The 24616-nt window shown below is 42.6% G+C and overlaps 1 protein-coding gene across 1 annotated transcript in view; it reads left to right on the top strand.

Annotated features, from left to right (window-relative positions):
- The window catches only part of AFF1 (ALF transcription elongation factor 1), a 94006-nt gene that overhangs the window by 2476 nt on the left and 66914 nt on the right, over positions 1-24616 (top strand). Inside the window, exons 2-3 of the mRNA XM_082481998.1 lie at positions 20810-20930; positions 21477-22388. Coding sequence (XP_082338124.1) covers positions 20810-20930; positions 21477-22388 — 1033 coding nt within the window. The remainder of the gene's footprint in view (positions 1-20809; positions 20931-21476; positions 22389-24616) is intronic.

Here is a 24616-nt window from a genome sequence, read left to right as displayed (position 1 = left end):
CACGCTGCCGCTCGCTCAACTCCCACAGCCGTAGGCAAAATGGGAAGAAAAAGGCAAAACTCGTGGGTTGAGATAAAGGCAGTTTAACAGAACAGCAAAGGGAAGAGGAAACAATAACACCGGTAAAGGAATAGACGAACGCGATTACAGTGCCGCCGCTCACAGACCGGACCCGGACCACCGCGGCCGGCTCCCAGCCGCGACTTCCTACCCCCCTCCCCCCCCCCGGCTAGCTCCCCCCTCCAACCTGGGCATGGCTCACATGGGATGGAATACCTGTGGCCCCTGACGGTTCCTTGGGAGAATTAACCCCATCCCTGCTGGAACCAGTACACTTCTACATGTGTGCATGACAGAGAGATAAAGCGATGTGAGAGTGGGGAGGGATATTAGCCTTACCATGTCCTTTGTTCTTTCTCTGTTGTGTGTTTTGCTATGAGCATCGTATTTCTAAGCAGGGCTGTGTTAAGTGAAAAATTGTGGGACTAAGGCATAATAAGCTGGCCAGGAAGAATTCTAAGGGTTGTTCCAAGGATCTATAAAAGGAAAGTTTCAGGTGGAATAGGAAAATGGAGAAATAGTGACTCTCTCTGTTCTTTCCTTCCTCCCCATTTTTCAAGTGGCTTCCAGAAATACTTATGCATAGCAAGTTTGGTGTGCAAAACGTCTACCCTTTTGTGGTTGCATGTTTAGTAGCTGTGATAACTAAGCAATTGAGTAAGATGGAAGCGATACAGAATGTATTAGAAAGCGTGTGCTGAGATTTTAGGGAGATTTAGTTATCCTATGATTTAGAAAAAATAATAAAATTATTCCAAATCCCTGTGATCAGCTTGCGTTTTCTTGAAAATACCTAGCTTTCTACACATAACTTAGCTGGATGTTACTTGGGTTGTTTAGGGTGTTAGCTGATGTTGGAGTTGTTATTCATTGTGTTTGGATGCTTCATAAATGAATCTCTGGGACAAGAGACTAGAGAGAGATGAAGCAATCCAGAGGAAGTGCGTCCCTGAGATGACGCAGGAAGCTGTCTGGTTGGAAGCAGGTTGTTCAAGAGGCTAACCACGCTTGACACTGGATGTAGCTCCAGACAAAGTCAGGGGTTGAGGGGAAAATGCAGCAGCTTGCACAGAATAATTTAAAACATTCTTCAGAAGTTTGAGGCAATCGTTACAGTAGGGCATCTGCTAGGTGCCTTGGAGAGCAAAGTGCAGACCTCTTGCCTCATGCTCAGGGCGATAAGTGTCATTGGGAACATGTGTGGGAGGGCAGGGGATGAGGAACCCCAGGGAGAGGTGGTGCTGATTCATTCTCCTTCCAAACCATCTGTCACCACGGTGCCATCAAGGACAGGGACTTGAAGAGGCCATTGGTTGTTACCATGAAAATACTCATAAGGGCAGAGGCTCTGATGGGTTTTATCAGAGAAGGCGATGTAACCCTGGAAGACATCCCGAGTCACTGCTGAGTGGACAAAATGCAGCATATGCCTGGTGAAACTCCTCCCACATGTTCCTGCAGCACTTTGGTGTAATTTTCCAGCCGTGGTTGCGAGCTTGGCACGCAATCATCACCATTATTGTCTGGGCAGACGTGACTTCCTTCGAGAGTAGTAGTTTCCCCAGACAAAAGGACAGCCGGTTGAGGACAGTCTTGGAAAGATACCAATCCCTTAGAAGGTTAAAGCTGGATACAAAATGATACAGAGTCCGGAAGCCAATGAAATAGAAGAGCTATAATATAATTAACAAGTACTTTGACTAATTGCCTTTTACCAATTGGCTGTCAGGTTTTGCTCCTTGAAGAAGGAAAGAAAAGTTGCTGTGATGTGACCGTGTGTTCTCATAGCTGAGACAGACACATTTTTAATATAACTGAAGTTGAGCTGCTTCTCTACTTGCCATTTGCAGGAGTTGCATCTAATGTCTGTTCACTCCATGTGCTTCCTGCCGAGGTCCAAGGAAGAACATCTTCCCTGTTTGTCACAGCCATTTTACTTTGCAAGGGATTTGCTTGTACTGACTGTTTCCAAGGGCTGAAATTTCACACACATGATGAAGTGGAGGGCTTTCCCCAGTAACCTTCAGTTCTCACGGGCTTAAAATGGACCAGGCAGAGGGCAAGGATTTGGGAAAGAGCAACACAGTTATGCTGCAGAAAAAGAAGGAAGGGGGGAGATCCCAAACCAAACAACAAACTGTAAAATGGGGGATAAGGGTAACCACCTGCAGAAAGAGCAAACATATTTCATTGTCCAGTTTTCTTGGTGGTAAATGTATTGACTGAGGCTGCATGAATACTGGAGATGTCTGAAACACTTCAATTTGAAAAGTAAGGGACAGGACTGGTCACTTTTTAGAGAAGTAAAACTTCTGTGACATTTCTTATTCTGCTCTTAGAGGCACGAGCTACAATGCCATGTTTACAGAGGAACTCATCCCACACATAGGTGTCCAGCCAGTGACTCTTCCCCGGTTTCACCCATACTCCTGGCAGTTAGTCAGCTCCTCCATTGCTTACTCCCCACTGGCCCATCTGTAGTCGTGCTTCCTGTCCTCTCCCTGGTTTTGGGGCCCTGCATGAGAGGGGTTGTCTCTGTCGACCCATGCCCTCCCCGGGCTGCTTCACAGGGGCTCTGCCTGACAGGTTTGTTGCTCAATTGTTTAACAAAGTGCTTTTAATGGAAACATAAAACTGGATAGAAATGCAAAGCCTAATGGAATAATCTCTTAATAGCAGTGCTGTAAATGATTATTCAGCACATGATTACTGTACTTGCAGGGGGGACAGTGGTGAGGAAAGGATATTGAATGAAAGACACTAAACACTTCAGTTGCTAAGAACGATGATTTATTGCCAATCTGAGCATCAGGCTAAGCAGGGCAAATAAACTGACAATAGTAAGTGCTTTTGGCGGTAGAAATTGCCTCATTCAGGGTATTCACTGTGTGGACACGTAAATTCTACCAGGATAAATGCACAAAGAGCGATTAATTAGTAGTGGCGAGATACTCATGCATGCACTGTCCTTAGGCAACCCAGAAAAACTATTAATCAGCACATTGTCCAATTATTGGCAGATACTCCTGGTATGTAGTAGTTTGCCATTTCAGCTAGAAAATGCATTGTCCCTGTGCCTCCCTGTAAAAATCATGGCTTTTGCTGTGTTATGTGGTTTGCAAAAAATACCTCGTGTTTTTAAGCAACAAAGGAGATGTGCTCAAAGGCACATTGACATCATTTTCTGGTATTGCTGCAAGCCTTTCAAGTCACGTTAGTCCTTACAGAAGCTGTGTCTGTCTTTCAGGTATTTCACCTAGGTTAGGTAGCAGCAGGTAAAAAAAGATTAGCTCAGTATTGAGCTGGCAGTTGATTTGGTGTACAGCTGTGTCGTCTCCAGAACAGAGCATGGTCCTGGAACACACATTCCCTGATAACCGCATACTCCCCAGGGAGGCAAGGTGAGTGTTTTGGAAGTGGTTGTGCTGGTTCCCACCAGCATTCCTCTTTCCCACAATTTACTGCGTGGTTTCCCCCTGCTGCCTAAGAAGAAAGATGCCTGACTTTACCTGCTTGCAGAAGCCTCTCTGTCGCTCAGGCCTTTCTTTGCATGTTTGGGACATCCCACATGCCTGTTGGACTCTCTTCTTTCTCTCTCTGGTGCACACAGGCACAGACCAAGCGCCATGCCTGCACCAAGTGAGTTGGAGAGATTTCCAGTGCTTGCAGTGGGTCTCGGCGCTGCCAAACCCACGCTGCTGTCCCGTGGGAACGGCAGCTAGCTGTTGCTTTTGATATGAGCCAGTGTGTGATGTTCCCACTGCCTGCATGCAAGTGTTGCTAACGATGGTAAATCCAAGCACTTCACTATTCCTTCTCCGGCTTCCAATACTGAGGGAAAGACAGGAGCTTTTCAAGTAGAGGTTTAGGTGATGCAAGGAAAATAGTCTTTTTTTTTTATTATTGGAAAACTAGAAAGATGCTAAATAAATGTTAAAAATTGAAGGGAAACAGTATTTGTAGCTTTTAAAAAAAAATATTATTCTCTGAAAGGAGTAGCCTTTTGTAGTTGCTAAAAGTAATAGCTTGTGTAAAATGAGTTGCATGTAAATATCTTTAAAAAGCAGGAAAAAGGAAAGATAGGCTACTTCAGAGTTTATTTTGGAGTGGCATATGCTTTGCAATGTGTATTAGGCATGCATCAGTACCTGCCTAATGCACCCTGTCATGGATTATTGCTTTTAGCACAGTCTGAACGCTTTCCAAGTTCTTTTGAATGACAATGAGATGCTTTGTTATATAGACATCAGGCTAATGATTCGGATACAGTTTGAAACTCCAGTTTAGAGAGGTACTCAGATACGGAGCATGTGTGCTTCTCAATAAAATTGGACAACAGTTACAAACCATAGGAAAATTAGCAGGCGCTTGTGTGTGTAGATGGAAAAATTAGGAAATACTTCTGGAATAACTACAGTCTGGCAGAGACTGCAGGAAAGATTTTAAAATAGGCTTTTCAGCATATAAACAGATCTTTTCTGCAAACATTGCTAATCTCTTCTGTTCCTACTTAGTCCTTGCTATGCAGATAAGACTTGTCCAACCTGTTACTCCGTACATGGTGTTATGTAAGTGGAAAACTCAAAAGAATAGGAGACCTTTTCATTCAGGCATGATTTGTTTGCTGCTAATTCCTGTGAAAGTATGAAAGAATTTAGGTCTTTAATATTCTTTAATTTTTTCTTAATCTCAAATTAGTTGCAGTACTTTCCTGTTCCTATTCGTAGCACACTAGGTCTGATTTAGTCAATTGTTTGGGAAGCATTTTACACAGAGAGTATGTTTCACAAAAAATACTCTAGATTTGCCCATGTGCTTAATAAGTTGCAGAGTGTTAAAGATTCAGGAGGCAGAATTGCACATATCCATGTTTCTGAGACAGTTTCAAATGCTCATATTGTAGGTTTTGCTTTTAGTATGCTTCATAGCAGATTAAACCACTGATACCATTTGATGTGTAGTTTATTCTTTGAACAACTTCAGGTTTGCAGTCACAAAAGGAACAAATGCAAGGGCTGATGTTACATTCGTTTTTATGTTGGGCTTTATTCGTGTTAAGTTGTAGGGTTTCAGGAGTATATGTTAGCCCGCAGCTGGGGTGGTAGCAGAAGGTAGAAAAGAGGATCCTTCTGATTGTGCAGGAAACAAGGTGAAAGGCTCTTACGCTCTGCAGCAGTCTCACTTCCAGTCTTGCAAAAATTTAGGAAAGACTGGGTGAAATCAGGTATTTGAATAACATAGAGCGTTTAAAGGAACAGGCTTACATGCTGTGCAATGGTACAGATGGTTCTGTTGCCTCAAGAGGATAATTGACAAAAGATAAGTTGTGATGTATGTGCTTGTGTGTCATGCAAACTAAGATGAAGTAATGCTGAAACTGGTGCTCCACCTGCATGACATGGTGTGGGGAGTGTGCAGTGTGGCTCTTTGTGGAGGAATGGTGCTCAAGTTGAGCTGCATGTGAAATGAGGATGCGATGCACTGTGTGGCACACACAGTATAATGTGACACCTGTGGACTGCATGGCAATGTAGCTGATGGACTTATGAGCTGCTTGGCAGAGCATGGACAAGGTCAGCTGATAGCAGGCTCCTGTGGGAAACCAGTGACAATATTCACAGGGATGTTAGTTATGTGAGGAGGAGTATTATGTGAGAAGAGACTTAAAATGCAGACGCATGAAGCAGCTGCTCACTAAACATTTCACTTTCTTTTTTACTAACCGTATATCTTGTTAATATTCTTCTTTGGTGTAATAGAGAACAATAATGTTTTCTTTTTTTTTTAATAGCGTTTAGGAAGCCAGTTCTATAAAATCAGTGAACAAAAGGCACGTCCGCTTGAATAATTTTAATGTCATCTTAAAGCAGAAAATTTATTGCGTTTGACTTCTTGCACCTGCAGTAAGCATTGATGTATACTCGAAGAACTGAGGTAGAAAAATAGATTGTAAAACTTGAATCCTTGATTTAACTTGCAAAATGATTTCACGTGGAAAATTAAACAATGGGGTTTTCCTGAAATGTAATAGCTGATATCATCTAGATTTTTTTTTTTTTTTTTTACTTTGCTGTAACCTACTTTTTTCTTAAGACCTTTTAACCAAGATAGTTCTTTGAAAGGCTTATAATTTTTATGAGGAAGTAGTAACTGGGTTGGGGGGAAACATTGGGCTTTGCTTGACTGAGTACTTCTGTGATAGGTTAGGAATAAAATGTTTGGACAGTTGGTGTGAATAAACACTAGGTCTAAGCAATCACAGTTTCATTTCCTACAGTCAGTAAGATGGAATTATGTGTATGAATCAAAAATCTTGTGATTGTGTGAAAAAATGAATTAAAATAGGTCTTGGAAATTAATGGCAAAACCTGTTTTTCTTGATCTCTTGATTATTTGGCTGTTTCTCAACCAGTACTAGTTTTACCCAATCTCTTGGATCTCCAAGATTTTCCAGTAAAAGACATTCTTTTGGAGCCTATTTTAAAGATATAAAAATCTAATTTCATTTTTACATTCCATTTTTTGTAGAATGCTACTGTGAATGCATAGTTCTCTTGCTGCCTTTAAACCTATTACCAATAAATTTGATTGTACTGAACGAGACAATAACACCAAAAAAGGTATTTCAAGGCAAAGGCAAATGAACAGGTAGGATGGGTCTTTTATAGGGTAGAACGTAGGTTTTACCCTATGCATTTTCCCAGGTAAACCTGCAACAGTTCATCCAAGGTGCTGGATTTCTGCTGCTGAGAGGGGGAATGCAGAGGTATTGCAGGAGTTTTCATGCAGCACTTCACTGAAGAAAGCCTTCAGATTGACTGGGCAGCAGCTGATAACCACTTCTGTTTATTCAAGTATGCCTTATCAGCATTAGAAGCAGTGATATTTTACTAGTGGTGGGTGAGTCGATGAAACATCGCAGTTGTGGCAAGTGCGTTTCCCCTGGGGAACAGCTTCTTACTGTGCCAGGCAGTTGTGCACACATGTGCATGCAGCAAAAGACTATCCCTGCACTGAAAGGCTTGCTGCTTACCATGTAGTAGTTACCCTGTTCCTGCGCTTATATAACTGACTTAGAGCCCTAACAGAAAGATTTGGCAATAGAGATAATAGCTGAAGCGGTGCACTGAAGTGCAGAGTGCTAGAGGATCCAGCTGGGCTTAACAAAAGTTGAGTTTTGGCACTCTTCCACCGATTTTATGTCAGTAACATCATTTTCCTGAGATGGGGCTTGTAAGCTAACACTTGAGTTGGATTTATTTATGTGTCTCAGGCTGACTTAAACTGGGAAAGTGCACGACTGTGTTTATTACTAGTGGCATGTAGATAATCAAGAGAAGCATTGTGGGAGGGGATAATGCTGCAGGGTAGTCAGTTGTTCCAGAGTGGTGTGAGTTGTTCCAGGTGCTGTTGTCTGGTGGAAAGCAGAAGGTGTCAAGCTGGGTCTCTAATGGGTGTACTCACCTTAATATTTCTTATTGCCCTCACAACGTCTGAACGCTGACTTATCCAAACACATTGCCACTGTGCTGCTCTAAGGTGGCCACATTTGAGCTCATTTATGCATTCTTAATACACGGCAGTTCCTGAGTGCTTTACCTCTGTTTTCGTTGCGGGGGGAAAAAAACCCACCACTTTGCAGCGAGCTCCAGGTGCTGCAGAGGCAGGGTAAGTACCACTGACACAGTTACTTAAGCAGCAGCTGACGCACAGTAGCTTGTTACCCTGCTGCCAGCGTGCTGCACTTGCCCCGTGGCAAGTTGGGAATAATACAAGGTTGCTTTTTGTTGGTGGGAGACTGCATGACTGCCTTCGACTTTTAAATCCATAAAAATGGGAAAAGGTCAGTTCTGAGAAGAAGTAGATCTTGAGCTTGGGTTCAGGATGGGTTTGCGCGTGAAACAGCTGCTTTAAAAGCTTAACTCTGACTACAGGAAGGTTTATCTTAACTGCGGTAAGTTTTTAACAAAATCAGACTCTAGGAGCACACTTAAGTGGAAGACTGGTTACTTTTTTCAGAAGGCTGTGTACTGTGACAACAGTTCTTTTGCAACCCTGGGTTACTACGGTACATCTGTGGTTACTTAAACACACACTTTCCCTAGTGAGATTTGATCCTAGGTCATTTGCTTTTAAAGTTACTTTGTATCTATGTTGTATTGTAATGTTTAGACTGGGTGGAGCAAGATCAGCCCTGGAAAGTGACTGGGCCTTGTGTGAATGTGTTTTTCAACTGTATTTATCTTCCTCCTCCTTATCTGAGGAAATCAAAATAAGCATACGTCATTAGAGATAATTTCTCCCTTGCCCATTGATGCTTTTTTTTGGCGGGTTTCTCAAGGTCTGGTATTCTTCTGGAAGAAGAAATCCTGAAGAAAACTCTGTGACTTACTTCTCCCTGTCTTTTTCCTCTCTTATTTCCTTATTTCCACATCATTTTTGCATTAATTCTATAGAGGTACACATGACAATTCCTGAGGGCTTTGTGACAATTTTTTTTCATGCATAGAATGAATTTTGGTAGAAGTCTGGACTTGGATCTGCAAATGTGTCACAGTTCTTACATGGGGAGCTTTGCTGGCTTTAGGAAGGCAGGCAGGCAAAATTATATTCATCTTTATGGGTATAAGTGCTAGTAAGGTTGCTATCCTAGCGTGCATGGCACTTGGTAGGTAAAAAGACAGAAAAGAAATAGCCGTTTTTTGTTATAAAGGTGACTCATAGGCTTTTAGGGGTGTTTTTCCATAGCTGTTGACAATATGTTATCAATATCAGTGATAACTGGGGAAAGCTTGCTACTGGGGCATAGCTTTATATGAGAAATCATTATATGTGTGTATGAAGTGTTTAATCAGAAATGGCCCTCTATGGACAGTATTTTAAATGCAAAATTGACTGTACCTTCTGTATAAAAGTCCTTTTTCTGCACTCATTTTTCATAGTACTTTTTTGAAGAAAAAAAGTAAATAGAATTTGTGTTGTCATACTATGCTCTATTAAAAAAAAAATTGTTTCGTGTTTGTTATCTTAGATAACAAATGAGCATACATTAGGCAGAGTTTCTTAAAAAAAGACAACGTCAACTCAGGAAACATGATTTTCAGGATAGGGGAAGGGAAAGGAGATGAATGGAAGGATATAAAGCCATCCACCAGGTATATGTTCCTCTGCAAACTAAACAAACCTATTTAGCAATGTCTTTTAACTGCTTGTCCATTTAATGTAAGAATCTGCCTATTTCTGGCTGTTTCTTAGGCAGTCCAGACAAACTTCTAAGCAACAGAGTGTATGCAGAGTGGTGAGTTAGGACAGTAAGTCTGTGCATAGCAATTTCCAAGATGTTTACAGCCATCAGGTGTGTCAGTGAAAAGTTCTGTTCTGCTCATGTGAAAAGTGTTTTGTGGCCTTGAATCAACAATGTTTCCTAATTGGTTCAACTAATTACCCTCAGCTTGATTCAACCAGGCAGCTTGTGTCTTTTGGTCATTTGGTGGACCTGCTGGGGCTTGGAAGGTGAAATGGTGCTGATGCTTTCTCTGTCATGTCGGAGCACTCGAGATGGTGGTGTGAATGCAGATGCTCTAGGCTGTGTTAGGCAACATGGCTGTTCTCATTGGAAAATAAGCTAACATGGAAGGAGTTTGCCTCAACACAGATGAGCCATCAGGAAGATAAGATCCAAGGCTTGTCAGAATGGGGCCTATACTAATGCAAGATGACGCCAAGACAAATGTAGAAGAATGATAGATGAAAACTCGAATGGGATCCTGCAGTCACTGTGGTGATGGATGGTGCTTAATGAAGGCTATGCTAGGCATCTTCTAAGAATTCCTTTCTGAATAGCTTATGAACTTGCATGCTGAAGCAGGTTTTGGGAGGGGGGGGGCAGGAAGTGCTTAGAAATGGTGTGAGTGTGGGACCACTTGAAAGAAGACAAGTAGAATGGAGTGGGATAAGAATGTGAATTAGTTGCATGACTGCTGTGGGGGCAGCAAGAGGAACAGAGTGGCTGGCCTTTGAAATCTGGTTTTCCTGTGCTTTGACGGTAGATGTTTTCTCTCTGAGCTAAACTTCCAAACAGACCCAAAGTTTACATTCTGGTAGAAAGACTACACCCCATATGTTTATTGATAGTGCCAAGACCTTGTATTTACTTCCAGCAGCCTTTGATCTAGGAAGGCATGATGTAAGTACCTTTGAAGGGTAAATGTCTTTTCTGTTTGTGCGATCGTTTCCTCAGGCCTTTTTGCAGACAGGTCTTGGGGTGATAGTGGGTGACTCAGAGTCCCCTGCCTGTTAGAGCAGGATCCGCTCTGCAGGGAATGCCAATTCTCCAAACAGACCCATTCTGAGACAAAGCCAGGATGTAACATGCTGTCAGAGGGATCTGGGTGCGCATTTCTCAAAGTACCGGCTGAGCTTAACCAGATTGGTCTTGGGTCTGAAAGCGCACTGTGGGAGCGCCTCTGGAGGCACATGTGAAAATGTTTTCTCAGCTGTGCAACAGAGGAGTGTAACTGTTAGTGGCAGACTGAAGTTTCCCGTTTTGATACAACGAGTGAAGTTTAGAATAACTCATTTTTCACTGTCGCCTCTGCAAAGTAACCCCAGTCATTTGGGCATGTGTCTATCTGCATCCTGACCAGGCTGATTTTTTGATCCTTGCTGATGAAGTGAGAAGAGACATGGATGGGCTCCTCTTGCTTGCAACAGCTGCTCACGTGTAATCTCAGTCTTGTCACAGCTGGGTCACCACAACCAAGGCTGCTTGGTATGCAGCTGCGAGGGGCTTTCGGAGCCTGGGGAGCAGTCCTGCACTTAGATTCTGTCCTAGGCTGCACATCTAGAGCTGCAGCCAAGGCACCAGCAGCTTTGTCTGAATCTTTCTGTGCATACTCAAATACTGAAATGGCACTTGAGTTGCAGATCTTTACTCACCTACCCAAAAAGACATATGTGCCTTCAGGGCTGAAAGGTAGTCAGACCACTTACTTGGGTTGGGGTAATCCTGAGATGTGTTCCTGAGGAATTAGGCTGCTGTATACAGAACACCTTGTCTCTAAGAGGCGAAGCGGTCAGGATTTTTCATTGCATGTAACTGGTGATTTAAATTTTTCACATTTCCTCCTTTGCCTGCCACATCCAGATCAAACAAAGCCTTAAATTCATTATTGTTCCAACGCCTTGTCTGCTGTCCTTGTAATTATGCTTCGCACGTCCACGCCTTAGAAGCCATCCTTGTGTATTTGCATTTAGGTGGAGGATGACAACTTTCCTATTCCCTGTGTAACTTATAATTAGCACCTTTTTTGACAGTGTTCTATTAACATCAGCATATATGGGGTGAGGCTGAAAGCCTGGGTTTCTTTAGAGATTTCATTTCTGCAGCATCACGAGTAGAGAGACTGCATCTTGGTTTGTTCAGGTGCTTCGAATATGGGAACATAGTTAAGTGCTGTTATTGAAGATGACTAAGTGAAGATTGTATAAACTGAAGTAATTGTTACATTTTTCCAAATTTTCTAAGTTGCTGCTGTACGTGGCTGCTAAGTGAGGCTGGCCCTCAGCATGATCTCCTACTTCTTGTTGACAGCATCCTTCTGCTAACAGGCTCTGACTGTGTGCTGCATTCTGGCCTCTCCTGGGCTTGCCACTTCTGGAGGTTTGTTTGTGTGTTGTATTCATCATGAGGCTTTCTTGCCTTTTGCAGTCAAAAGCTTTCTGCTCATGGGGTAAATGGTGTGTCTGTGGAGACTGAGGAACAGTCAACTCAGGAGAGCACATGTTGCTGTGGAGGGGAGGAGGAATGGGATGCTCTGCTGCTTAGGGGAGCACCCCATCTTGGAGCACTCCTATTGGAAGTGTTTTCTGCTGGAGAGTGCCACACCATTTTTGAAAATGTCCAAGGCCTGTCCAGTGTGATACTGCTTAAGTGGCTTTTGTTTAAAACTAAATAAGAGATTTTAAACGTTTCATTGCACGAGGGAAAATCCAAGTCATAAACCTTTCATTTGTTTGCCTTTTTGCATAGGCAGAGGAGAGTGTGTTACCATCAAGTATTTGTGTCTTTTCACAAATCTTCTTTTTCTTCGTTTGAGCGTTCAGTGGTTTGTAGGTGATAAGCTGAGAAATACTGCTCCAAATCCTGGGGTGTGTTTTTAAATGCATAGTCATTTGAGGATTTGGGGGTTTTACACTCAGTTCTGTGAAGGGTCTGTTGTGTTTGAAGATCATCTGAGAGTTCCCAGTTCCTGCCAAAGTCACTGGGCACTGCAGGGGCTCATCTCTTCTCAGGAAATGTTCAAGCTTACCCCTGGGAACTGCTTGACAAAAGAGAGGCCTATTGATGCTGAAAGGAAGCAAAAACCTTTTAATGGCTGAGTAATGAATATATTTTTAAACTTGGCAACAGCAATACGAAACAAATAAGTAAGAATTTGAACTCAAAGATTACTGTGGAAGAGGCAGAGTGAGAAGTTGCTTGATGTTACATAGGTAGAACTGATTTTTTTTCCTGGCAAAAGCCAACTTAGCTTCTTCTTAAGCAAACTGAAAGTTCCCTGCTGCCTGTTAACAACATCCCAGCCATTCTCCACTTCAATTTTTTGGTGTAACCTAGAGGGCTGTGTATTTAAAACATAGGAAGAGGTGTGTTCAGCATAATTTTTCCATATGGTTTGAAGGAAAGCTTACAGCAGTACTGGATTTTCTTGGAGCATTATTTTTGTTGAAAAATATTTGCCAAGAGGTGTCTTAGAATCATTGTGGAAGTATGGATGGGGTGTGAGGCCTTGAATCATTGCTCAGCGGTCTAATGCTGCCATTGTACAGTCAGTAAACACGGCTGGATAGACTTGATGAATTGAAGGACCTAGAGGAAGCAAAAGCTTGAAAAACAAATTCCAACTCATATTTCTCCAGTGTGAAGATATGTATTTTTGGAAAGCGTGTACCAAAGCCAGTTGATGATGATGCAGAAAATATTTGACTAACTGTACCATCTGTTGCGCTTCTGCCATATGTTTTCCTCTTATCAGTTGTTTCTGTTCAATCTGCGTATGTTCTGTGAAATAGTGTTTGATGTGAAACAGAACTTAAAAATATCCAACAAGTCACAACTTGACAATGTTTCCATATAGAAAAGGAAGCAAAGGTTGGGACAAGGCATTTTTGATGCTGTTTGGAATTAACTCTAATGTCGTCCTTTCATCTGCTTGTCTTACAGTCACTGTCAGGCAAGCTGTTTAGGTGATACAGTGTGAGAGTTGAGCACTTTCTCTGCCATGCGTTTATCCATGTTTCTTTTCAAGCTGATGGGCTGATGAATGAAACAGCATATTTAATCTTTGTAGATGTGATCCTGGCTGTAGAAATTGGTGGTGGTTCTTTTATGGAGACCTCTAGAGCAGCAGAGCTGGGGAGCTGCAGCAAGGCTGTTGCAGTGCATCTGTGTGATTTCTGTTTAGTCTTTTTTGGGGCAATGTATCTCGCCTTGAAGTGAAACAAGAATATGTTTTTCAGTCATGAGAAATGTTGATCAGCAGCTTCTCGTGACAAAAAAAAAGAGTCCATTTTAATGACAAAACAGCTTCAATAAATTTGTGATTTCCTGCAGTTGTACTAAAAGGAAATGTTCTCTTACTGTTTCAGAGGAAGAGGTTCTGCATGTTCAGAGGAAAGCAAGTGTCATTTGTGTGTTTGCTTTTTAGCCTTTCTCCACTCCCTTCCCTGCTGCTGGAATAATTCCTTTTGAGAACTACTTACTACACTTAAAACTAAAGCAGATTTTTATGTTCATTTGAAGAACACACAGGACAGGAGGAGGCAGAATTTCTTCCTGCACCAGTCTATTTTTCGAAAGTGTTGTCATGGGCTGGGTTGTCACGTATCAGCATTTGAAGCTCTGTAGTAAGGATTGTCATGTCGCTGAGAGTAGCTTCAGAGCACGTTGGTATTTTCACAGCTTATATTACAGACCCAAGCCTAGATGATGTCATGGGTCAGGGTGTACACTTTGCAGACCTTTCTGAACCAAATCTCTTATTCCTGGACCCAGTGGATTACCTTCTCCAGCCTGGGCTGCTTTGAGCCTTAGGAGTATTTTACTGTTTCAGTGTGTAGCAAAGCATGATTTGGGGTTTTCTTGGGCTGGGGCAGGGGGGATTTGTGCATGTGTTTACTTCTTGTGGAGCACGTTTGAAGATGATCAGGACTGAACTAATGTTTCAGGACAGACATTCAGTCTCATCTGCCTGTTAGAACATACAAAGCATTTGGGTTTTCCTGGTGACACATCAAATGTAGCCCAGCTGCGGAGAGTGCAGCACTATTTATTTTTATCTCTCAAATTTTGAACTGTTTCACCCCTGAAGGTGGATGGAGTGGGACTGTGGAGTCCCCCAGCTTCCAGGCTCCCATGTGCTTGGCATGCTGGTGCTAAGCCTGGAGGTCCAGTTTCCCAAAGCATTTCCACATATCAGTAAGGAAGAGCTTGGGGGTGGTCTTTTGTTTTTGAGTTTTTTTGAGGAAAATCTAAATACCAAAGCTGCTAATCTGGAGGGAGGTTCCAGAAGAACAGGAGCTGGGGTTCACCCTACAGCTTTGGCAGTAGCGGGGTTAGGGCTCAGTCTGTGCATGCGTGAGGGACAGCTTGCTGGAGCCTGGCAGGCGGCTTTGCTGCACGGGTTTCCTCTGACAGTGCCTGGCAAGCCACGGAGACCTCCTCTCCTCTTGGCATGGGTCCATGCAGGGCCTGAGCTGACTGTGATTCTCTGATGCTTTCTGCCTGACTTCCTAGCACTGACTTTGGGGAAACTGGGCAGCGTTATGAGTTACAGCATAGCCCAGGTTCTCAAAAGCTTTAAAAAGCATATTGACAAATACTCTAAATGGCCAGGTTAATGGTGGACAGAAACAGTGTGTCCACAGATGCTGGGACTAGGGTAACTACAGGCTTATATTTAAAAAAAGGGGACATTTTAGTAGAGAGCCAACGTTTCTGCTCTGAATCAGGAATGCCATCTAGTGCTGTACGACTTACTTTTTATTAAATAAAAGCCCCTCAGTATGAAGTGAGGCAGTGTGCATGGAAACTTGACACCTACGTGATAAAATAAAATGAATTAAAATGCATTTTAGCTGTTGTCTTCAGGTAGTTTAAGGGCTTGTCTGTAACTTAAGAGATGAGAGGGCTGGTGTTCTCAACTGTGTGACCAAATGAGTAGCTACTCAGTGTTTATTCCCTTATCCTTCTGATTTTAAAACTGTACCTCTTTCTGTGCACTGAAGTTGGAGGATAACATGAGTTGGTTGGATGCATTTTGGAAAGGGAGGCAGAGGGTGGATGGCGATCCTGAACAGCAAAACAGAGGGGAATGACCCCTCACCTGGCTGAACGAGTAGTCAGCTGTGCATGGCCAGCAGGCTGGGCTGTTAGGCACCGTGACAGCACGAAGAGGTTTGCAGTGGTAACGCATGACTAACCTCGCTGTGAGCCGTGTTGGGTAGCCCTATACGTGTGAGAGCACCCGTGTCTGCAGGATTGTCCCGGAGCAGGCGCATTCGTTGTCTTTTAAACCTGCAGGAACTGGCATTACGGCAAAAAGGCAATGTCCCTTCCCCTCCCCTCCGTCCCTCCTCTCTTTCTCTTCACACACTCTTTAAAAAGAATTTATGGCTGGGAAGAGAGCTTGGGGTCGAGGAAGGTTCAGGGAAAGAAAAGGCCTTTAGAAGGTATTACAGCTGCTGTTGTTGCAGCAAGCGGCATGGTAAGATGTTTTACGTTCAGTGTTGGGATACATGTAGGAAAGAGAGCTACTTCTCATTGTAAATATTATTGTTGCAAGAGACACAAGTTACAGTTGTTTAGGGTTTTCCTTTTGTTTGAATGTAATCAGAACCTCTGAGCAAAACAGCTTGATTGCTCTGAATTTGGATGCTTGCCAGCCTAGAAATAGAAGGATATTTGTAATCCACATGGACGTAGCACAGTGTTTTAGTAGAAAACAATTTGCAGGGCCATAATATGTGGCTTGGGGTGGGGTTTCTTGGTGAGTTTTTTGTTGTTGTAGATTTTATTATATTTTTTTTTTTTTATTGCTGCTGTTAATTTTCAAACTACTTGCAAGTTTATGGGCTTCTCTTGCTCTAAGTTGAGATCTAGTGAGACATTTACAGCAAGGCATAATGTAAAACAAGAACCCTGATCAGCCAGCGCTGACAGCAGATTTTATCCTGGGAGAGTAAGTAAAAATAGCCCATGAGGTTTTCCCCAGTTCTTACAATGTGTCAGACTGATGTTCTGCTTGCATCCTGTCCAGTGAATTTGTTGCTAGTTGCCTGTATCTGCACATACATGTTCTATTTTGTCTTAATTATTAAGACTTGATGTTATTGTTAAGACAGTTTGTGATAAAGAGGATGAAATGTATGAGTAGTAATCTTGGGTTAATGCTTTGGTTTATGATTAACATTTATGAACTCAAATAAAATTTTAATATTTGAGGGTTGTCTGTTTTGAGGGGGAGGGGTATAGGGGTTTTGTTTTGGTTTTGTGTTTTTTTTTTTTTTTTTTTTGAAAGGTGCAGAACCTTGTGGGCTGATTTATAGTGTCCAAGTGATGACTTCCCTTCATTTTGCTGGAGGCTTGCTCATGTGTGTCCAAGGTCACGCATGTTTTGCATGACTGAAGAATGCACTCTTATTGCCCAACACAACCTCTGTTGAAACAGATAAGATTTTTTTTTTTGCCTGTTTCAGTGGGCTTTGGATCACCCTCCTGCTCTGCAAGTTGAAGCAGATGAACAAAACACAAAACCTCTCAGTCAGAATTTCCACTTGTTTGTTTCGCAGCAGAGTCTCACTGTGGAGTTATTCAACCTCAGTGCTCTTCTAGCCAGGGAGATACACACATTGGTTATGCTGATATTTGTGGATCATCACTAATGCTTTTCAATCTTGGTTTACTGCTGATAGTGGCATGCTGTTTTGTATTTTCCTGCAAGAATAGTATTCTGAATAGTTTATGGATCCTGCCCTTTTTACCCAGCAACCGTAGAAAAGAACCCTGTTAATACCAAGTCATGTTCTGTATAGGTTTATCATACAAAGGGGGGAACACAGGTTAACATGTGGATCCCCACTAACTCCCCGCGTCAGCCATCTGGTGTGTAGAAATGATACCCAGCTTGTTAACTGGATCCATCTAAAGTATTGCCTGATTTTTTTGTTTGTTTGTTTAAGAAAGTTGATCTACATTATCTCCTTGGTAATAAATCTTATGTGAAGAAGCTGATGAGGGGAGCAAATTTTAGTTTAGTATTGAAAGCTAGACAAGCGGGGGTAGTGAAGTCGTTACAAGATAGGATGCTTGACTCTAGTAGCATGTGGAGGCTGTGGCTCAAAGTCCTCAGTGCTTTAATAGGAATGGTCACTACTATGGTAGTGCACCTTGAAAGATCTCAAGTATTCAAATAGTAATGCATGTGCCTTACTAAATGGATATTATAAAGTGATGTGGTATGCTCTAGTAGTGATGTTAGTTTTGAAAGGTAACTGAGGTTGTTAGGGAGGTTGGGTATGAGTCTCTTTGAAGAAAAGTTACTCTTTTAGTCTTGGCAGTGTTCCCCAAGAGACTTGTGTTCAGCCTCATGGCTTTTATGTCTTTCTCTGTCCCCTCTGAAAGAGGCAAACAGTCTCTTACTGGGGAAGATAAAATGAGTTTGGCTCATTTTAAAACAATCTGTTTTAAAAATAAATGGATTGGCTGTAGCTTTTTGTATTGTTTAGATGAGCATTTTAAAGTTTTCATTTCTTATCATCTTGGGCTTCAGCAGAGAGCTATGCCAGCTCAACAGCTTGTCTCTGGGAGGCCTGGATCTGAAGTGCGCCGCAACAATCTGTGGATTGCAAGTAGCAAAATCTATTTTGGGGAAGGCTGGCACAATATCTCTGTGTGCTGTGTACTCCAGCCAACACCATGAGTAATTTAATAAGCACTAGGGAGAAAACAAACAAAAACAAGTATGTACATTTGATGTTGCAGTTGTATTAAAAAGTACTGTGTAGGTCTGAGTGCTTGGCATTCATGGTGTGGATCAAGACAGAAACAGTAACAGGGCAGGCTGAGATGTCAGCAGCGTGGGGCAGGCTGAGATGTCAGCAGCGTGGAGCAGACCAAAATGTGTATGTGTATCAAAGGACACAAAGCGGGAGAATGAGCTTTGCTCTCTTTAACACAGTTGCTACGCTTGAAAAAAGTAAATCCCATTTATGTCTTTTTAGTTTTCTGTATGTCCCTCTGTCTACTGAATGATGAAAATTATGGTTGAAGAACTGACAGGGAAAAACGTGACCGGGAAAACAGCTAGTGCTCAAGGAGGAGGAATTAAAACTAACTTAAAATTGTCCTTTTGTACCTTCAGCATTGCACTGAATACTATCATTAGGCTCAAAAACATATTTGGTGTTAGCTTCAAAAGGAAGAAATCATGGTGGGTGGGGGAGAGCCGGAGCTGAGCACCTGGTTGCAGTAACAGTCTTGATTTGTCCAAACAGATCAAAAGACCTCCTTGCAAGAGAGTTGTGTAATTGTTAAGGGAAGATATTGACTGCAGGGCAAAGAGGCGGGGAAATGGCAAGCAGCGAGGACTGCCACCAAGGGCAGTAGTTTTGTTCCTTTGCTCTCCCCAGTGTGTTGGCTTGAGTGCTTGTGCAGCCGCAGGGGAAATACTCTGGGGATCAGTGGGGGAGATGGAGCCAATTGATCCAGGTTAAATTGTGCCCATCAAAAGAAAAGGTAAAAAAGTTTGTTCTGTAGTTGGTATTGGTGTTCCTGACAGTGGGCCATGGTGTCAAAGATTGGTGAAGAGAAGGTTTCAGAGGTCACTTTCATGCTAAAAGCCAGCGTCTCAGCTGTTAAAAACATCTTTTGTGGGCTTTTCATGTTTGCTGTTAAGGGAATTTTCTTGAAGTTTATGGAAAGGATATTTACAGAATCATTTCTTACTTCCTGGAATGTTTGGAAAATGGTGTTTCATTCAGTAAAAAATTTCCAGATAACTTGAACAGATATGTTTAAAAAATGCTGTCAACTTGAAATACATTCACTTAAAAATCATTTGCACGCATGGAATTTCAAGTGGTAGATGTAGCCAAGATTGCTTCTAGTTTACCTTATATTCCTCCTAATCTTTGTCTTCTGCAGTTGGTATCTCCCATATCTGGCTGCACAAAGCTTTCCTGGCACACACAGGGCAACTGACCAACTAACTGATCGCAGATAGGAAACTGCTCACATGCAAAATGACATGAGATGCACAGAGGAAATGCATGTATTATATATGGTTTGTAACAGAAGGATTGTGTATATTTACTGAATCGGTGATCTGTGATTCCCCCCTTTTTTTTTTTTTTTTATTTTAAAAATTGCTCACATCGTTTGCAGAAGTGGGGTACATAGAGCCTACTGGAAACTTCTGTTTTGCTATGTTTGGAAACAGTTCAGCACTAACAAAGTTGGAAACTATTTTAAAAGTGCACAGTCTAACCCCTGAATATGTTTTTTCTGTCTTAGTGACACAAGTACGTCCTTGCTGCAGTTCCATATATGGTAATTTGCCATCAGACTGCATCGTTTTCCAGAGCTCACATTGAGTCAGGAAACCGCCTCTGCAGTAGTCAGACCTTTTGGTTAACTGTTACAGCAAAGCAAATCCTTTGCCTCTCCTTTGGGGATGATTAAACTTTCGGTAGATGATTATTGGTGTGGTATTTGAGAAAATGTCACTGGTGGGGAAGACAAGGCTCTTCCCTTCCAAACTGGAACACTTGAGACGTTAAGTACTAAGAAGAATATAGGAATTGTATGTATGAGGTATGACTGTGCAGTAGAGTAGAAATAGGAGAGGAGAGAAATACCTGCATCCACATACGATATACCTGCATGATTTTTCTTCCCAACTGTCCATAAATATTAGAAGAGCAATAGATTCCCATATTTTGCAGTAATATTTCACAGAAGAGATGTAGTTTAAAGGGTCTGTTTTTCCATGAAGTCATCCTGCTGTGCATGAGGCACAGCTTTATTGCTGTTTTGATGTGGGGCTGGTGTGCATGAGTTGCATGCACATGTGGTTGAGGAGGAACAGGGGGATTTGACCTGGCGTTTTCTGAATTTCTGAGACCTTCTCTTTAAATACATTTATGTGGTTGCTTTAAATGCAACTACATGGCTTGCCAGGTAAGCAGCTTTCCAAATGTCCATTTAAAGTAGAGAGTAAGTTTTCAAGCCGTTAATAAAGTAGGCAAAGCACAATCTCTGAACATGGCAACATCCTCAAAATAATGGATTCTTTTTTACTCTCAGGTGAAGAGTTGGCTAATGGTAGTTTTTACATCGATCATTGCAACTGGATTTGCCAGCTCATGTGCTTATCACCCATGCTGACTTCTCAATTTGTGTTTCACAGTTAAATGAATAAATAGTTTTTCCCTTCCTGCCCTTCTTGATGTGTGGTGTCAGGAGTAGGAATCACTGAGAACATGCATGCTGTACCTTGTATTGCTATGCGGTACAGCAAATACTTGACATAACTGATTTGTCAGCTATAACCACCCTGTGGATTTCAAAATTACTTTTGTGCTGGACATATACCGTTGCCCGAAACCCATGATTTCTGCACAAAGTAGATGCTTGTTGATAACATTGGTGTAAAGTGCTAACTATCATTTCTTTCTCTCTTTCCTAAAGCTTGTACAATGAGGACAGAAACTTGTTGCGTATTCGAGAGAAAGAGAGGCGGAATCAGGAGGCTCTGCAGGAGAAAGACAAGTTCCCTGAGAAGACTCCCCTCTTTGCAGAACCCTACAAGGTAATGGTAGGGGGCACATGGTAGAGGGAGAGGAGGAAAGAGAGTTGAGTTGGAAGAGGAGAGCTGTGGCCTCTGCATACGATATAGTAGACTTTAGCACAATATGTGCAAACACAGCATCTTCCCATCTGCTTAATTTAAATTCATCAGAGTATGTGCTTAAAGCTCTGTACACAAGCACAGATTCTGGCTTGGACAGATTCGTTTGGGGGCCTCCTGTAGTCTGGGAGTTTGAGGGAGAGTGCTCAAGAGCAGCTTGGCTGCTTGTCTCTGCAGCTGTGGTTGAAAATGGGTCTGATGTTAGTGTTCCTGAAGGCTGCAGGCACACCTGCAATCGTGGCTCAGAAGAACTAATACTGACTAGAGCAGTTGCACTCGCTGTGGTGAGACTGCATGCAGGATCAAGATGAGCTTGCATAACTTCAGTTGTGGTGATGCATAGCAATTAAAATAAGATCCTGAAGAATGCCTCTTCTTGAGCTGGATCTCTTGGAGTGGGGGGGTCCATGGTTTTTAAATTTTCCCCTCTCTGTTCCTCTGTTGCAGACTAATAAAGAAGATGAGTTGTCAAGCCGAATTCAGAACATGCTGGGCAATTATGAGGAGGTCAAGGAGCTCATCAGCAACAAGTCCCATCAGAATCTAATAGGGATTCCAAAAAGTGTTGCTCCTCTGATCCCACAAGGAAAGCCTGATCGCCCATACTTCCCTGAAAAAAGCAGCCATAATTTAACATCTTCATTCCACCGCGGAACCCGCCATCCACCCATGGGACCTGTGGTTGTAGCTCCTCCCCCTCCTAGCCACTCCATTCACTACCAAAAGGCACAGTCAAGAACAGAACCAGCTTCAGGTTTGCACACCAAGAGTCACAGCTTATCCAACGGTTGGAGTCAAGGTCAAGAACACAAATGTGGTGTCCAGGAAAGTCACGCAAGTTTTCACCACAAGAGAAATGACAGGCGTGCAGTTGGTGAAGGTCATGCTAATGAACTGCAGGCCTCCCTTTTGGCACTTTCTCCATTGCTGTCATCTTTTTCTTCTCCAGTGACACCCCTGTCACCTCTACATTCCAGCCAGCATATCAATTCCAGGTCACAGAACAGCAACAAAAGTCATGGGCCGACCTACAGTCAAACAAAATCATCTCAGGACCTACTGACAGGATCACAGGAAAAGGAAAGTCGGGACAGCTCAGCCGTTAACCTGACCAGCATCACTCAGCCTTCGTCTCAGACTTTTCCCCCACCTTTGCCATCAAAAACCAGTGCAATGCAGCAGAAACCAACTGCCTATGTCAGACCAATGGATGGCCAAGATCAGGCACCAGTTGAATCACCGGAGCTCAAACCTCTGCTGGAGGAATACCATGGAGAACCCAATGAAAAAATCTCAGATTTGAAGGCAAACGCCAAAGCCAAACTATCCAAATTGGAAATCCCTTCTGAGCCCATAGAGGTGAGTGCAATTGTTGGGGGGCCCTGTTGCCAGCAGGGTAAGTTCAGCAGTAGGAGAGACTACCAGAAGCAATGATGGCTGCACATGCTTTATCGTGTTTAGAAGGTGCGTTTTGAGGTTGGCTTTTGCTGACCTGGGTGTGGTATCTGTTTGGATGGTGAAAATACAATGCTTTCCACGATTCTGTGGTTTTCTCAGTGAGGCTGCAGCAGGTTTCATGGTTAGAGAGGCTGCTTCTGCTGCTATAATTTTTATTTTTTGCCTGTAAAGATTGCTGAAAAGGAGAAGGGGGAAGTGATATGCTGAGAAGGTCAAGTGATGATGCGCCTGCAGTTAGTACATGCAGAGTGTCAGTACTGAGTCTGAGTGCTGGTGGGTAGAGGCCCCAAATCCTCACTGAATATTGGGACAGCTGATTGTGCGGTGAATTCTGTGGTAACCTCGTGGGTTGAAGGTTTGGGGGGCTTTGTGATAAGTGACTGTGAACACCACAGGGTTCTCCCAAGTAAGTTTGTAAGATCTCACTATAGTCCCTCAGGAAAGTATTAATGTGAACAAAAAACATCCTGTAGATTTCTGCCAGATGGATTTAGCCTAGCTTCCTCGGGAAGCACGACACGGTTCTGCCTCCTGCTTCATCAAATGCCTTTTGAGCAAGTTTTGAAGGTTTAAGCAAGTTTAGTGCAGAGGTGGAATTCTCAATGATAAGCAAGATCCTAAAAGTTCTGTAAACTGTTGCATTCAAGCAAAGAAGATGCCCTCTTTCTTGTCCCAACTATTAGCAAAACGAGAAGTCTGCTATGTGTTTGTTCTTCAGCAGAAGGCAGCCTGGGTACCAAGGGAGAGCGTGGGTCTGGTCTGCTTTTCATGGAAAAGGGTATTCATTAGCTGCAAGCAACTGTAGGCAATTTCTTGTGGAAAATGAGAGGAAACTGGCAAAATGGCATTGTTGAGAGTTATGGAAATACTTTAATGCTAAGTATTTGCTTCAGAGTGGTTTGGCATTGCACATCATACCTCAAAATAGGAAGTGCACTGTGATTTGCCTGACCAGATATTTTACTTCTGGGGAGGGAAGTAAAGCGGTGCAGGGCCTTACCTTCTGCATTACCCATTCTTCATTATCCATTGCCAAAAAGATAAAGGGCATTTCTGGGTTTAAAACTCTTTGCAATTTTTTTTTTTTGAGGGCATGCTTATTTTTCAGAAATGAGACTTCCTTGTTCTCTCCCAACGCTCCTGGCCCCATTTCTATTTTCATTTTATCTCTTTCCCCATCCCTGTGCTTTTTATGTCATCTCGTGTATCTCTCGTTTAATATGATTTTAGGCAGGGCAGCATTAGCTGTGATGCTGTATGCTGAATGAAACTTTTCTCACTTTCCATTGAGCATGTGTCTCTGAATCCAAATGCCCATAAAAATCCTACAGCTGCTGGAGTATGAGTAGTGTTACCCATGTTGGTGCAGGAGTGCTGTTAGATCTGTGGCAGAGTAAGAATGTAATAAAAAGGGAATTGAAGATACTGAAAGAAATGGCTTTGCACAAACCAAAACCCCAAGTCTAATTATATGCTTAGTCCATTTTGAAGCTGATGGATGCAACCTTTTGTGAATATGCTATATGATTCTCATTTGAGGTAGGTATCTTTAGGCTGTGACCTCTTGACTGTTTTCATGCATAGATGTTTTGGATTACAGCTCTGTAAGCTCTAGTGAAAAATCCATGAGTTCATATTCTGCTTGTTTCAGGCTTGTCCTTAGCATAGTTACTTAATTCTGTTTGGTTTCAATGATTAACATATATTTGATGATACAGTCTTTCAGTGCCAAAGCCTGGAGAGTGAAGAGGAAGAAACAGTGTGGTTGCACACCTGTGTGCTGGATGCACAGTATGAGAGAGGTGACTGGGGAACAGGGCTGGGCTAGTTTGCTTTTACGAAACATCCAGTGAGGTATGTTGCATGCAGGTGAAAGATTCTCCCAAAGAAAGGACCTTGGGAAGGCTAATCAGGGGTCCTTCAGCTTGAAAGGTTGGCCCTCCCTTTTGTTTTTGGTGATGCAGGAGCTGCAGGGAGGCTCCTGCCCTCCCATGACCCTGACAGTGAATAGGTCTAGACTAGCAGAAACTGCCTCTTCCTCCCACCAATTGGGAGCATGGTTTTACAAATTTTGTTTAAGCTGTTCGGCCTTGGTTATACTGAACAGCCACATGCCAAATACAGTTTTT

The sequence above is a fragment of the Vanellus vanellus genome (genome assembly GCF_965231255.1).
Source record: "Vanellus vanellus genome assembly, chromosome: 4".
Lineage (NCBI taxonomy): Eukaryota > Metazoa > Chordata > Aves > Charadriiformes > Charadriidae > Vanellus > Vanellus vanellus.
The sequence above is the reverse complement of the archived record's forward strand: the minus strand, read 5'-3'. Positions and strand labels throughout refer to the sequence as shown.